The 15392-nt window shown below is 50.3% G+C and overlaps 1 protein-coding gene across 3 annotated transcripts in view; it reads left to right on the top strand.

Annotated features, from left to right (window-relative positions):
- Positions 1–12236, top strand: part of SPTBN4 (spectrin beta, non-erythrocytic 4) — a 90319-nt gene extending 78083 nt beyond the window's left edge. For 2 of the 3 annotated variants that reach the window (XM_081921867.1, XM_081921868.1), the window contains exons 16-19: positions 190–473; positions 1721–1894; positions 4260–4302; positions 8840–11921. In XM_081921867.1, the coding sequence (XP_081777993.1) occupies positions 190–473; positions 1721–1894; positions 4260–4302; positions 8840–9004 (666 nt within the window). In that variant the 3' untranslated portion in view covers positions 9005–11921. Of the gene's footprint in view, positions 1–189; positions 474–1720; positions 1895–4259; positions 4303–8839 lie in introns of all 3 variants that reach the window. The other variant, XM_081921866.1, reaches the window with a different exon arrangement.
- The last annotated feature ends 3156 nt before the right edge of the window (positions 12237–15392 follow it).

Here is a 15392-nt window from a genome sequence, read left to right as displayed (position 1 = left end):
CCCCCCCATTTTTGTTGTGTCCAACCCAGTCCCTGGCTATGCCACCCATTGGTTCCTGGGCTCACATCACGACTGCAGGAGCCTGGGTGACAAGACCTTCCTTGGGGGTCCGCCATCTTGGCCCTGGAGACGTCAAAGCGTCTCTCTCTCTCTCTCTCTCTCTCTCTCTCTCTCTTTCTTTCCCCACAGCCTCGTGAGAGGGAGTCTCCGGCCCGCTTGCCCAACGGGCTGGACATGTTGCCCGACCGGACGCCCCGCCCCGACCGCCCCCGTGCCCGAGACCGCCCCAAGCCGCGCCGGAGGCCCCGGCCCAAGGACCCCAATGCCCCGCCGGGGGAGGCGCGCCGGTCCCGCTCGGCCCCCGCCCAGACCAGCGCCCCGCCCCCGCCGCCCCCCACCCACACCGTCCAGCAGGAGGGCTACCTGCTCCGCAAGCTGGAGCTGGAGGGGCCCAACAAGAAGGCCTCCAACAGGTGAGTCGCGGGGGGGACACGCTCCTGCCAGCACCCTCCCCACCCGCAGGACTGGCAAAGGACGGGGTGTGGGGCAGGTCCGCGTCCCCCTGCTGAAAAGGGGCTGGCCCCGAGGGCCCTGGGGAGGGCAAAGCAAGTGGGCACAGCTGGGCTGGGGGGGGGGGAGACATGGCCCCAGTTCCAGGGGCTTCTGCTTGGCTTCAGTGGGGCTTTGGTGGGTGGATTTCTGCCTTCAATGGGTGAAGAATGCTGCAGCCAGAATGCTGGCAGGAACATCATTTATTTTATTATTTTTATTATTATTATTATTATTATTATTATTATTATTATTATTATTATTATGGTACCTTGGTTCTCAAACTTAATCTGTTCCAGATGTCCATTCCGAAACCAAAGCATTCCGAAACCGGGCCGCGCTTTCCCATAGAAAGTCATGCAAAACGGATTAATCTGTTCCAGGCTTTTAAAAACAACCCCTAAACATCAAATGAACATGAATTTTACTGTCTACTGATCCATAAAATGAAAGCAATAATCAATGTACTGTACTATAAAATAAAGAAGACAGTATTGTAGATGATAAAAATTAACACAAATTTATTTTTCTTACCTGCGCTAATGATAGTCATTGTCTTTTGGACAGGGGCCTTTTCTCCATTTCCACAGTCATGCAATACATCAATTGATCAATCAGTAGCTGAACTGGGTTCCACACAGTCACAAAAACAAATTAACCGGAAAAGCCTCAAGAACAAAAATGCAAAATAAAGAGCAAAAAGCAAAAGTGCCCAACTTAATCTGTTCTGGATGTCCGTTTGACTTCCAAAATGTTCAGCAACCAAGGCACAGCTTCTGATTGGCGCAGGCACCCCGGAAACAAAAGCCGACAGCTGCAGCGGACGTTCGGCTTCTGAAAAACATTCAAAAACCGGAACACTCGCTTCAGGGTTTTCGGCATTTGAGAACCAGGGTGTTTGAGGACCAAGGGACCACTGTATTATTATAATATTTATTCATTTAAAGACTTTAGCTATTGCCTGGCCTCTTAGCCAATGATCACCCAAAAGCATCACACAAGCATCACAGAAAGAGGTGGTCTGCAACAGGAATTTGAGGGGCTCAAACCCTGGGACCTTCTGCATGCCAAGCAGGTGTCCCCCCCGAACATCTTCTCCCCACTTGTGGGGGTGGGGGGCTGCTGGGAGGTGCTGACCCCGGCCGGCTTTCTCTCTCTCTCTCTCTGGCAGGTCCTGGATCAACCTCTTCTGTGTCCTCCATAAGGGGGAGCTGGGCTTCTACAAGGACTCCAAGGGGCGGGAGTCGGGCAGCACCCACGCCAACGAGCCCCTCCTCAGCCTCCTCAACGCCACGAGCGAGGTGGCCAACGCCTACAAGAAGAAGAAAAACGTCCTGAGGATCAAGTGAGCCTCCTTCCTGGGATTTGGGGGGGGGGGCAGAGCCGTCTTTCCCATAGGGCTTAGTGGTGCATCGCGCCAGGGCGCCGGCCTCTCAGGGGCGCCCCAGCAAGTGGGGGATCTGCGCGGCATTGGCGGCTGCCTCCCCTTTCCCTGCATGCCCACCAGCTGTGCTCCGCCAACCATAAGGCTGGCGGGCGTGCAGCTTCCATCCTAAACCTCTGCAGGGATCGCTCTCCTCCCGAGGGCACTTGGGAGGGGCACAACTTCACTCCCAAACCTCTGTGGGGATCGCTCTCCTGCAGCAGCATGGGGGAGAGTTGAAACCCCCCCCCCCCCGGATGGCTGGCAGTGCACAGCTACGGCCACCCCAACACTGTCTGTGGCAATTTGGGGGCGCCCATCTGCTAAAGACAGCCCTGGGTGGGGGCTCTGCTCCTTCCCTCCAAAGAGAGCAAGAAGGCCCCCAAGGAGTGGGCAAGGAGCCGGAGGCCAAGGGAGCCCCTCCTGGCTGCGCCCAGGGGCAGGGCACAGATGGTGCCCCTCCTGGGAACCAAGGTGTGGAATGAAGGCGAGGGGAACAGGCTCTCCCCAGGCCAGCAAGGAGGTCAGAAGGCAGCAGTACATTGCATGGAAAGTTGGGAGAGACTTTGGAAGGAAGACATTGGATTAACATCATGTTATGATTTAAAAGAAAATTGCATGAAAATGCTTTACAGGTGGCATTTAATGCCTCTTAAGCTAGCCAACTTAACGCGCGTGGAGCTGTGGTGTAGACCACTGAGCCTAGGGCTTGCTGATCAGAAAGTCAGAAGGTCGGCGGTTCGAATCCCTGCGATGGGGTGAGCTCCCATTGCTTGGTCCCTGCTCCTGCCAACCTAGCAGTTCGGAAGCATGTCAAAGTGCAAGTAGATAAATAGGTACCGCTCTAGTGGGAAGGTAAAGGGCGTTTCAGTGCGCTGCTCTGGTTCGCCAGAAGCGGCTTAGTCCTGCTGGCCACATGACCCGGAAAAACTGTCTGCAGGCAAACGCCGGCTCCCTTGGCCAGTAAAGATAAGCACCGCAATCCCAGAATCGTTCCCGACTGAACTTAACTCTCAGGGGTTCTTTACCTTTTTTAAAGCTAGCCAAAATATTCAGATCTAGGACAAACACTTCTTGGAAATGCAGGGAGGCTGAAGGCACATGGATCCACATGTGGTGGAACTGTGAAAAGATCAGACCATTTTGGGAAATGATTTATAACGAGCTGAAGAAAATGTGCAAATGCTCCTTCCTTAAGAAACCTGAAGCCTCCTGCTAGGAATTAAGGGTAATGAAATCCCCAAAAAGTTCAGGAGAGTCTTATGTATGTTACAGTCACTGCCAGAATTCTAATCACAAAAGGCTGAAAGGGAGAGGATATTCCGTCTAAATCAGACTGGCAAAATAAAATAAGAGAGTACGCTGAACTGGGAAGATTATCAGCAAGGTTACAAGACGTTGCTGATGAAAAATTTATCAGAGAGTGGGATATATATACTGAGTCTATATAAAAGAACATTGTCAAAAGATCAATCTATTGGCAGGTCTTGACTGAGCTTTGGTCTGTAAATAGGATAATTTTGTAAAATAAAATCTATAGTAAGTTAAATAACATGTAGAAAGCAAAGTTTAAGTGCATATTTAAAGAATTTAATTTGGGAACGCAAGGGGAATATCGGAGGTCTTGTCAAATTTAATCACAGATGGATGTACAAAGCAAGTATTAGTTAAAGAATGAATAATTATTTTTTATTTCTCATTTGTCCTATAACATCTATTGTACATTTCTATTATAAAGTTTTCAACCAGTAAAGCATCCAAAAAAAGGGGGGGCAGCAGTACCTAAGAACACAGGGACCCATCGAGCCCAACATCCTTGTTCTCCGTCACCAAATGCCCCAAAGAACCTAGGAGTCAAGATAGACTACCTCTGGACCTGGAGGTTCCATAAGAACTTAAGGAAAGCTGGTTGCAGGATTAGGCCATTGGCCCATGTAGTCCGGCATCCTGTTCTCACAGGGGCCAACCAGAGGCCCATCATGGGAAGCCTGCAAACAGGATCCGAGCACGACTGCACTCTTCCCTCTTGTGGTTTCCAGCAACGGGGATTAAGTGCACAGCCATTGTGCCCAGGAGCCATCGATAGCCCTCTCTTCCTCCTTCCTCAATTTGCCTCATCCTCTTTTACAGCCATCTAGGCTGCTGGCCACCACTGTCTCTTGTGGCAAGGAGTTCCATAGTTGCCCCTGAATGGCAGTGAAGCGCAGGAGGGCCACTGGCCGGATCCAGCCCAAGGCTATTCCTCTCTTCTTGACTTCCCTAACCACTTGCTCTTCCTCTCTTCCAGGACTAGCGAAGGTGGCGAGTTCCTCCTGCAGGCCAAGGACGAGGTGAGCTCTCTGTTCTCTCTCAGAAGGGTGTTTTTAACTTTATTTATTTTTCCAAAAATAGTTCATACAAAATCCTGCCAAAGACAGTGATATCAAACAGGATCTGGCAGCAATATACGTATCCCATATATGATTATTTGTCTGCGGGCAAACTCCGGCTCCCTCGGCCTGAAAGCAGAGATGAGCGCTGCACCCCAAAATTGAATTCGACTGGACTTAACTGTCCAGGGGTCCCAGAGCAGAGACAGAACAAGGCAGGGTTATGAAACAGGGACCCTGTGATACCAGGGCAATGTCATTAACTGATTCAAATGCCCTTAGTCACTGTATCAATCCTATTCATTCATGGGCCAAAGGGATCCCAGGCATGTTCCTCCTGGCTTACAAATGAAATAAGGTCAGATCTCATCTGTTTATCTGAATCTGCAGCAGGGCATCAGCTGAAGAAGGAGCACAAAGGGTTTTCTGGTGTGTGTGTTTCTTGTGGCTGATTAGCTGCTCTCCCTGTGCAATGGTCAGAGGGGGCAGGGTTTCTGTTGAGGCAGGTGATTAGCTGTGGGGGGAGCTTATCAGAGCTTGCAGGGCAGCGGCGCACACAGTTTGATCCATCTTTTAGATTTAGGGGAGCTAGTCTCAAACGTTTGTTGGGGGAGTTATTTGTCCTGTCTTCACGCTTTTTATGATGGAGGACTGCTGTAGCCACCCCCAACGACACGTTCTCAAGATGGAGGGTGAGGAAACAGCTGCAGTCGCCTGCGGTTCCTGCGCAATGTTTGCCATCTTGCCAAAGGTTGCAGGCAGCTGTACCTGTGCTATGCTACCACTCAGTGGATTTGTAACTGGCTGACTGACCGAACCCAAAGGGGGCTCATCAATGGTTCCTCTTCATCCTGGAGAAGAGTGACTAGTGGGGTGCCACAGGGGTCTGTCTTGGGCCCGCTCTTATTCAACATCTTTAACAACGACTTGGATGATGGACTCAAGGGCATCCTGATCAAATTTGCAGATGACACCAAACTGGGAGGGGTGGCTAACACCCCAGAGGACAGGATCACACTTCAAAACGACCTTGACAGATTAGAACTGGGCCAAAACAAACAATATGAATTTTAACAGGGAGAAATGTAAAGTATTGCACTTGGGCAAAAAAAATGAGAGGCACAAATACAAGATGGGTGACACCTGGCTTGAGAGCAGTACATGTGAAAAGGATCTAGGAGTCTTGGTTGACCACAAACTTGACATGAGCCAACAGTGTGACGCAGCAGCTAAAAAAGCCAATGCAATTCTGGGCTGCATCAATAGGAGTATAGCATCTAGATCAAGGGAAGTAATAGTGCCACTGTATTCTGCTCTGGTCAGACCTCACCTGGAGTACTGTGTCCAGTTCTGGGCACCACAGTTCAAGAAGGACACTGACAAACTGGAACGTGTCCAGAGGAGGGCAACCCAAATGGTCAAAGGCCTGGAAACGATGCCTTATGAGGAACGGCTAAGGGAGCTGGGCATGTTTAGCCTGGAGAAGAGGAGGTTAAGGGGTGATAGGATAGCCATGTTCAAATATATAAAAGGATGTCACATAGAGGAGGGAGAAAGGTAGTTTTCTCCTGCTCCAGAGAAGTGGACACGGAGCAATGGATCCAAACTACAAGAAAGAAGATTCCACCTAAACATTAGGAAGAACTTCCTGACAGGAAGAGCTGTTGGACAGTGGAATTTGCTGCCAAGGAGTGTGGTGGAGTCTCCTTCTTTGGAGGTCTTTAAGCAGAGGCTTGACAACCATATGTCAGGAGTGCTCTGATGGTGTTTCCTGCTTGGCAGGGGGTTGGACTCGATGGCCCTTGGGGTCTCTTCCAACTCTATGATTCTATGATTCTTGGCAGTCTTTCTTGTCCTTGGCATGTTCTTGGCATTTCATGATTCTTCTTGTTTGAACCTGGTGTTATGTAGCTCCTGGCATTGTTTGAGACTAGTGTTTTATAGCCAGAGTTTTACGCCTCCTTGCATGTACCGTTCATATCATATTGTTTTTGCCAGAACGTGCTCATTCCATTAGCTCTTTGATCAACACAGTTCATTAATAGTTCCTCAACAGCATCCATTTTGTGGTGTTCTCCAACCATTTTAGGCCGATACAAGCCATTCCAATCCAAAAAATCAAGACGCGGATGGCATTGTGGATTAAACCACAGAGCCTAGGGCTTGCCAATCAGAAGGTCGGCGGTTCAAATCCCCTCAATGACGGGGTGAGCTCCCATTGCTTGGTCCCTGCTTCTGCCAACCTAGCAGTTTGAAAGCACGTCAAAGTGCAAGTAGATAAATAGGTACAGCTCTGGCGGGAAGGTAAACGGTGTTTCTGTGCGCTGCTCTGGTTCGCCAGAAGCGGCTTAGTCCTGCTGGCCACATGACCCGGAAGCTGTACACCGGCTCCCTCAGCCAATAAAGCAAGATGAGTGCCACAATCCTAGAGTCGTCCGCGACTGGACCTAACGATCAGGAGTCCCTTTACCTTTACCTTTAATCCCCAAAAAGATGTTATTCTTATTTCAGATGATTCCAGTATTAAAAGGAGTAACGATTTTTAAGGAATGGCAAAGAGTGATTTCAAGATATATCTGGCAGGGCAAAAAGCCGAGAATTAAATATAAATTACTAACAGATGCAAAAGAAAGAGGAGGCTTTGCCCTGCCAGACTTGAAGTTATACTATGAGGCATCATGTCTTTGCTGGATAAAAGAATGGATAAAACTTAAAAATACAATACTTCTGGACTTAGAAGGATTTGGTAACAGATTTGGGTGGCATGCATATCTATGGCAAGAGAAGAAAAGGGGTTACAAATCATTTGAAAACCATATCTTCCGGAAATCGCTAATTGAAGTATGGGACAGATACAAAAACTTATTAGAAATGGGGGTTCCACATTGGTTATCCCCACTAGAGGTTATAGGAGTCAAGAAAATTAATATGAGGAGTGAATGGATTACTTATGGAGATTTGGTGGTGAAAGAAGGAGAGAAATGGAGACTGAAACCATACGAGCAAGTAAAAGAACATGTATTTGACTGGCTGCACTATTATCAGATAAGTGATATGTTCAAAAAGGATGTGAAAGAAAAAGGGTATAAAGAAAAAGACTCGAAATTTCAAACAGAAATTGTTAATAATGATTGTAAGATAATCTCAAAAATGTATAAAATTTTATTGGTATGGCACACGATAGATGAGGAAGTAAAAGCGGTTATGATTCAATGGGCCAGAGATTTAGGGTATAATATAGATATGGAAGACTGGCAAAAAATATGGAATGAAAATCTGAAGTTTACAGCATGTACTACATTAAAAGAAAATGTTATGAAAATGGTATACAGATGGTATATGACACCAGTTAAACTGGCAAAAATGTACAAAACTTGTAACAAATGTTGGAAATGTAAAGAGAAAGAGGGTACATTTATTCATATGTGGTGGGAGTGTAAGAAAGTGAAGGGGTTCTTGGAAATGATATATAACGAGTTAAAGAAAATGCTGAAATATAGCTTTGTAAAGAAACCAGAAACCTTCTTACTGGGAATAACTAGAAAGGAAATAAATAAGAGGGACTGTAAACTTTTTCAGTACGCAATAACAGCAGCGAGAATATTGATGGCTCAAAAATGGAAACAAGAAGAAGTACTGACTTTGGAAGAATGGAGAACAAAACTAACAGACTATACAGAACTGGACAAATTAACTGGAAAAATTAGATTCCAAAGAGACCATAAGTTTTTAGAGGACTGGGGAAAATTCAGAGAATATTTGAAAACTGTATGTGAAGAACATACAACGCTAGTGTGTTTTAAAGAAGCTTTGTGAAAAAAATAAGGAATATTGCAAGAATGTAAATGAGGACAGAAAATTTTTATTTCAAGGCGATACTATAATGAAGGAATGTGAAGATAGAAATTTAACTACGGATGATTGTCAGAGGAGTTGAGGGAGGTCCAATAAGTTAAAATATGTGATGTGGAAATTTGTATGATTGGAAATTTTATGGGAAAATTTAATAAAAATTTATTATATATATATAAAAAAGGTTGCAAACCGGGATACAGTCATACCTCAGGTTACAGCTGCTTCAGGTTGCGTTTTTTCAGGTTACAGACCACCAAAACGCGGAAGTACTGGAATGGGTTACTTCTGGGTTTCGGCGGTCGCGCATGCGCAGAAGCGCTAAATCGCGCTATGCGCAGAAGTACTGAATCGCAACCCACACGTGCGCAGACGCACAGGCGCAGGTTGCAAACGCTGCGGGTTGCTAACATGCATCCCATATGGATCATGTTCGCAACCCGAGCATCCACTGTATATCAGATCCAAGAAAGTTTTTACTTTACTGCAAGTCCACCACATATGATAGAAATTTCCCTCTTGTTCTTTACATTTCCAACATTCCTTATTTTTCACCTGATACATTTTAGCAAGTTTTGCTGGCCTTAACTCCCTCCCTTCCTTCCTTCCTTCCTGCCTGCCTGCCTGCTTGCCTGCCTGCCTGCAGGAGGAGCTGAAGACCTGGCTGGAGGCCCTCACCGCCTCCATAGCGGAGCACGCCGAGATCGCCCGCTGGAGCCAGGCCTTGCTGACCACCTCCTCCACCGACGAGGGCAACCCCAAACATCGGGACGCTGACCGCAGGGCCAGCACCTCGGGCCGCAAGAAATGAGGCTGCCCCTCTGGCCGCAGGGCCGTTGGGCTGCTGTGAGGAACCCCCGGAGAAGGAGGCGCCGGACACTCTGGGCCCACGGTCCCCGTGGCCCTCGGCCTACGCAAGGAGGAGAGCTTCCTGGGGCAGACTCTGGGGGTCTTTGGGGAGGGCCACGGCCGGGCGCCAAGGCACTCCAGGGGCCCTGAGGTGGGGGGGGTGCCTGCTCCCTCTGTGTCTGCTGAACCAGCCAAGACTGTAGAGACAGTGAATGGGGGGGGTGAGGCTCCACCAGCACAGAGGGGGGGAGCTGGTGCCCCAGAGGGTCCCCAGAGACTGCCACCCCTGCTCCTGCCCAGAGGCACCCAAGGGACCCAGGAGGCTGCTCTGCTTTCCCACAGCTGGTGCCCAGGAACAAACAGCGCCCCCCTCAACCACAGAGTCACATCTTCTGCTTTTGTCCAATCTGTGTCCAGGGAACCCCCCTTTTCATATTCTCTCCCCCCCCCCCCGCTCCAAAATGTCCTCCAAATGGGACCCGTGCCAGGCAGAAGCGGAGGCAGGCCAGGTGAGGGCCATGCGCCACGGTAGTGGGGGGGGGGTTGCAGGGCCGCCCCCCTTTGCTGCCACCAGCGGGAAGAGGCAGCTCGCCCCCCCATCCCTTCCCAGGAGCTCAAAGTGACTGCTTGACAGCGGCCCTCAAGGGAGGTGTGTCAAAGGTGGGGACTGGCTGTTTCTGCTTTCTCTGCAAGAATTTCTCCTTCCAGTTTCTTGTCTTCCGATCAGCAACAAAACTTGCTCCAGTGGGGGCAGTTTTTTGTGAGAGTTGGGGGGGCAGTTGCGGGGGCATCGCTCCAGACCCCACCCCCGCTGTTGTCAGCCTCGCCGCCTTCTTCGTCAGCAATCAGACTCCTAGGAACTGCATTCGACGCATTACTCAAGTCCAGAGATGACCCCACGCCGCTCCCCTGCCCCCCCGTCTCGTCTGGGGTGCTGTGTGTGTGTTGGCCCCTGGCCACTTTCCCATCTGTCTCTGGCTCTGCTCCCATCTCCCTCGCAAAGCCATCTGCCCCTTAGTTGCCTTTGCGCCTCTCTCTCTGCGCGCCCTTCCGATGCCCTCCAGACAGAAACCTCCTCTGCGTCCCTCGAGAGGCGGAGAGGGAAGGGGCCAAGGGGGGAGGCTGCCTGCTCCCCCCTTTTCCAAAGCTGCCTGGGGCTCTGCTGCTCCCGCTGCCTCATCTTTGGGGCTCGGGGGGGGGGGGGGAGCATCCGAGACAGAACAGGCTCCAGCTTCCAAGGAGGAGCCCGCAAAGGAGGCGCAAACGGCGCCCGGACTTCGCACCACAAACTCACATCAGCAGCACAGGGGGGGGGAGCCCGTGGGCACCGCTTTGGCGCTGCTCTTAACAAGCCATATCCCTTGCCATCACGACTTCTGCTATTGGGGAGGGGCACCTCGGGGAGGGGGCTCACCTGTCACGCACGGAGGTGTGCTTTTATGCAATAAACAGCAGAGTCAGGAACTGCACCTGGAGACGGCCCCGGAAGGTGCGGGGGGGGGGGGAGAGCTGGTCCCCAGCCAGAGCGGAGGCCCCAAGAGGCCTCCAACAGGCAGCCTCTGCCCCAGTACAGCACATCCGCTTTGCCTGTGCCCTCGGAGAGTAGAGACCGCCTCGGATCCTTTATCTTGCAGTGATTCCTGCCTTGCTGGGGTTTGGACCAGGTGACCCCTGGGTTCCCTATGATGAGGTCAGCCTGAGAGGGAAGGGAGGTTTCTGTGGGTCTTTACTCTGCAGAGGCTGGACCGGTCCTGGCGAGGGTTTGTCACCCCCGACCCTTGTTTGTCCCCCTTGATTTCAAGTCCACCTGCCTAGCTTCCAGCTCTTCTTCCCACTCAGTGCAGAGAGGAAAGGGAAAGGCAACATCTGTCCTGGAAGCCAGCTGTGCAGCTCTGGGGGGGCAGGTTAGGGTCAGCAGCTCCTATCCTTTTCCCCTGGGAGCTCAGGGAGATGCTGAAGTCGTACCCCTGGTCCAGCTAGCTCCATCCGTGGCTCTCTGGAGATTTCAGACAGGCTCTCTGTATCCACAGCAGGTGCTTGACCACTGACCTGTGGCCTTCCTGCCCAGTGTGTCCCATTCCCACGACGGCCAGCGACCCCCTTAAGCCCCCCCTCCCAGTGTGAAATGCCTTCCTACAAGTCAATACCTGCCTCCATTTCCAGCCCGAGCTTTGAGACCAGGTGGGGAAAGGGGATGCTCTTGTCGGCCCCGGGGCGAAGACTGGGGGCTGTGCTTTGTACATTCTTCAGGGGGTTGGGGACCCTTTGGGTCCCTCCCAGCTCTATGATTCTATCCTGAGCTGCAATGATTGGTGACCTTGAAGATTTGAAAACCCAAACTTTAAAACGTGACCCTTGTCCAGAGGAAGACAGTCCCAAGCGCAGCTGGCACCGGTCCCCAAACATCTCTCAGCCCCAGGACTTGGTGTCAAGATGCTCCCTGCCGCAAGTCCAGCCGCATGCTTGATCCGTCCGGGGCTGGCGTGCTCCCTAGCCAAGGCCTGGTGGAGCTCAGATTAATCGTCATGCCTGTGAACAGACCGTTCTGGGGCAGCTTTTCCCAATCTCGTAACGTTTCCAGCCTGAGACTGGGCCCGATCCAGGCTCCCTCGTCCCGGGTGTGTCTCCACGGTGCCTCTCCTGGAGCTGGTGCACTTTTATCTGTTGACGCTTCCGCATCCCCCTCGGCCTCCCCTAACCGTTCAGAAGCCTGTAAGATATTGTAATTGCTTTAAATAAGTTTTTTTCTTCTTTGTCTTGTATAGAAAAAGAACCGCCAAAAAACTGGAGCATTTGGGGTTTTGCATTCTCTCATTTTGTTTGGCTGTAAATCTTTCTGAAGAACTGTGTTTTTCAAACAGAGACCAATTTGTAAAAGAGCTTAGATCTTGGTTGCATGAGATCCAGCGATCAACTTGCTTCCTGCCTCTTTGTGTGGTTCCCCACCACATCCAGTCTCGAGAAGCCACAAATCCCCCACGCACCGCAATGGGTGTTCTTCCAACGTGGCTGCAGGTGTCCGCTGCTCAGACTTCACCCATGTCCAGTTGCACAGAGATTAGTAGCTCTCTTTCTGCTCCCGGTGCAGATCCTGGTCATTCCACGGCCTTGACCAATGAGGAAAGCATGAGCTGTGCCACCTTGGTGTCCAATAAAGGGGAACGGAGTGGTCCTAGACCCTGGCTGCAACCAAACGTGTCTTTTGGGGTCCCATTTCTTTGCCAGGCTTCCATGGCAGTGTGCTAGTGGAGGCAGAACAGGCCTAGGGACCCAGTGGCCCTCTAGATGTGGTTGGGACTATAACGCCCATTGGCTAGGCTCCCTGAAGTGGATTAAAGTTGTAGTCCAACCCCCACCATGTGGGAATGTTCAGGGAGGCAGGAGAGGATAGGTTGTTTATTAATATCCTTCCTAATTTGTGCTAGCAAGTTCCTTAACTTAGCAGAGTTTCACATTCCCCTTTTAAACGCACAGCAGATAGCTGGTTGCAGGCTTGTATAAGCCTCTCACTATTAGGTCCCTGGTCAGTTCCGTTATATCCCTCTTAAAAGAATAAACACGCCACAATCTTGTGTCAAGTATATAAAAGACGTTTACTCACATCATCAATTCACAGTTGGATCCCTGAAGGCAGACTTAGTTGCAAAGTATATACAGTGGACGCTCAGGTTGTGAACGTGATCCGGCGGGAGGCACATTCACAACCCGCAGCGTTCGTAACCCACAGTGCCGTGTCTGCGCACACACAGGTCACAATTTGGTCTTATGCGCAAAGCGCAATTTAACACTTCTGCCACATGCGTGAGTGCGGAAACCCGGAAGTAACCCGTTCCATTACTTCCGGGTTTGGCCCGGTCCGCAACCCGAAAATGCGCAACCTGAAGCGTCTGTAACCCAAAGTATGACTGTACATGTGGATCTATCCCATATGGGGATGATCCCAGTGTCCTCTGTTGGCTAGAGCATCTCTGGCTAAAAGCTGCTCCAACGATGGAGGAAGTCAAAGAGAGTGGCAGCATGCCTTTGTCCTTTTGTTACCTGGACAGGTAAGGTCACGCCCACCTCTAGTCACATGCAAGAGGAAGGATGCTCCAGGCCAGGAGGAAACAGGAAGTTTTCAACTGACTGGATCAAGCATTCCCCTGCATGTGCACTCTAGGAAAACAAGGAATGTTGTACTTGACTGCTACTTACATATCACATCCCACACTCTGGGACTCGATCCCTTGCTATTGCTCTGCATTTTCTGGGTGTCCCTCTCCGCTATGTTGCCAGGCCTCTTTCTTGCTAGGTCCTTTAAAAGAGGATTGGACAAGTTCATGGAGGCAGGGGAGGGGAGAAGGTTCTTGTGTCTGGGTCGGGCTTGTGGGTTTCTCATTCTGGGCATCTGCTTGGCCACGGGGAGGCCAGGATGCTGGTCCACATGGGCCACTGGCCTGATCCAGCAGGTTCTGCTTACGTTCTTAACATAGGAATCTGCCTTTTACCAAGTCTGACCGTTGGTCCATCTGTTGGTGGCAAGGAAGAAATGGGTATATCAAAGGAGAATTCCTGGATTGCAAGATCAAAGTTTGGAGCAAGTCCCCTTTGGTGGGAGAACTCCGGCAAAGATTTAAAATCACAAAGCATGCAGCAAAGTAAAGTGTGGAAATATCGGCTGTTAGACCTTTAAGAGATGCCCTTGTGAGTTCCTTCCAAAGTTCCCCTCTTCCACAGCATAGAAAAATACCACACGTTTAGTGAGTTAATAATTGTTTACTTACAAACTCTCCAAACGTTCATGTGCTTTCCCCCACATTGGTTGTAAAACACAGGCAGTGAAATTTGGTTTAGTTGCAGGGGTGAAAGTTCCTAAATTATCAGCATAATAAAAGCTTGTTACAGCCATGCGGTCTGAGCCTGGAGCAACCCACCCACCCTCCTGAAACTGGCATTCGGGATTGGGGGAACTGTAGTTTCAGAGCTACAATTCCCAGCACCCAGATTCAACTACAGCTCCCACAGTTCTTTTGGGTGGGGGGGGCAGTCGTGCGCCAGATGAGTCTGCCTCCCCCCATCCTCTCCAGGTCGAGGATCTGCTAGGCTCCCCCTGGCCTCTCCTGCTCCTCCTGCCTGTTGTTAAGGGGAAAAATTCTAGGGTGAGAGACTACCCAACAGCCCAGCTTGTCGGGGTGCAAGTCCCCCGGGGGTCCGTGTGGTCAGTAAAAGAAGGAAGTTCTAGCCAAGTAATTTGGAGCAAAACAGCAGTCAGTAGACCAGGGGTCAGCAAACTTTTTCAGCAGTGGGCCAATCCACTGTCCCTCAGACCTTGTGGGGGGCCGGACTATATTTTGAAAGATAAATAAAAATGAACAAATTCCTATGCCCCACAAATAACCCAGAGATGCATTTTAAATGAAAGGATACATTCTACTCATGTAAAAACACGCTGATTCCCAGACCGTCCATGGGCCGGAGAAAGCGATTGGGCCAGATCCGGCCCCAGGGCCTTAGTTTACCTACCTATGCAGTAGACCATAATCTTTATTGTTGCGCAACCAAGTCCCCACAGGAGTATGGAACCCCAAGCATGGCGTGACCTCCTCTTTTCAACCTTCCCTCTTTCCCCCAGAATACACTTCGAGGGGCATCACTGATACATCATCACTACATCACTAGCATGTCACAAGCAGGGACGGTACACAAGGGTTACACCAGTTCAACATGAGGTCACTTGATCACACACCTTTCCCAAGACCTCTTAAGTCCCCATCACTGAAAGGACAATGAAACTCTTGACATCTCCTTGCCCTCAGGACTGGTCTGGAGATGGGCTTTCAGAACATTGGACTTGCTCAAGTGTCTAGTGTTGCCCCCCTGGTCACTCCCTGGGTGGGGGGCCCTGTCTGTGCTCTCACACTTGGGGAATGATGGCGAGGTGCCCTGTTCCTGCTGCCTACAGTGACTTCCTGCTTCTTGGTTCATGGAACGAGGCAGAGCCCAAATTCACCTTTCTTTAAGGACCAAAGTGGCATTGGAATGAGGAGAGTCAGTTAAAGTGTGAATTTATATGAATTTATAAAGGTAGGTATCTTCCCTGAGCTGTCAAGTATAAAGGATACATTCAGGCATAATATTTGTAATATTGTAACAACTTTAAAGATGTGCCCCCCCTGTAATTTTCGTAACGAGCTACAATTCCCAGCACCCTGATTCAACCACAGCTCCCACGGTTCTTTTTTTGGGGGTGGGGAGTCAAGTGCGCTTACTGAGTCTGCTCCCACCTCCTCTCCAGGTGGAGAATCTGCTTGGCTCTCCCTAGAGTGACTGAGGAATCCAAGCCAGTTGGGCGGGGTATAAATATTATTATT

The sequence above is a fragment of the Podarcis melisellensis genome (assembly GCF_964234715.1).
Source record: "Podarcis melisellensis genome assembly, chromosome: 8".
NCBI classification, from domain to species: Eukaryota; Metazoa; Chordata; class Lepidosauria; order Squamata; family Lacertidae; genus Podarcis; species Podarcis melisellensis.
This window is presented reverse-complemented; position numbering and strand designations above follow the sequence as displayed.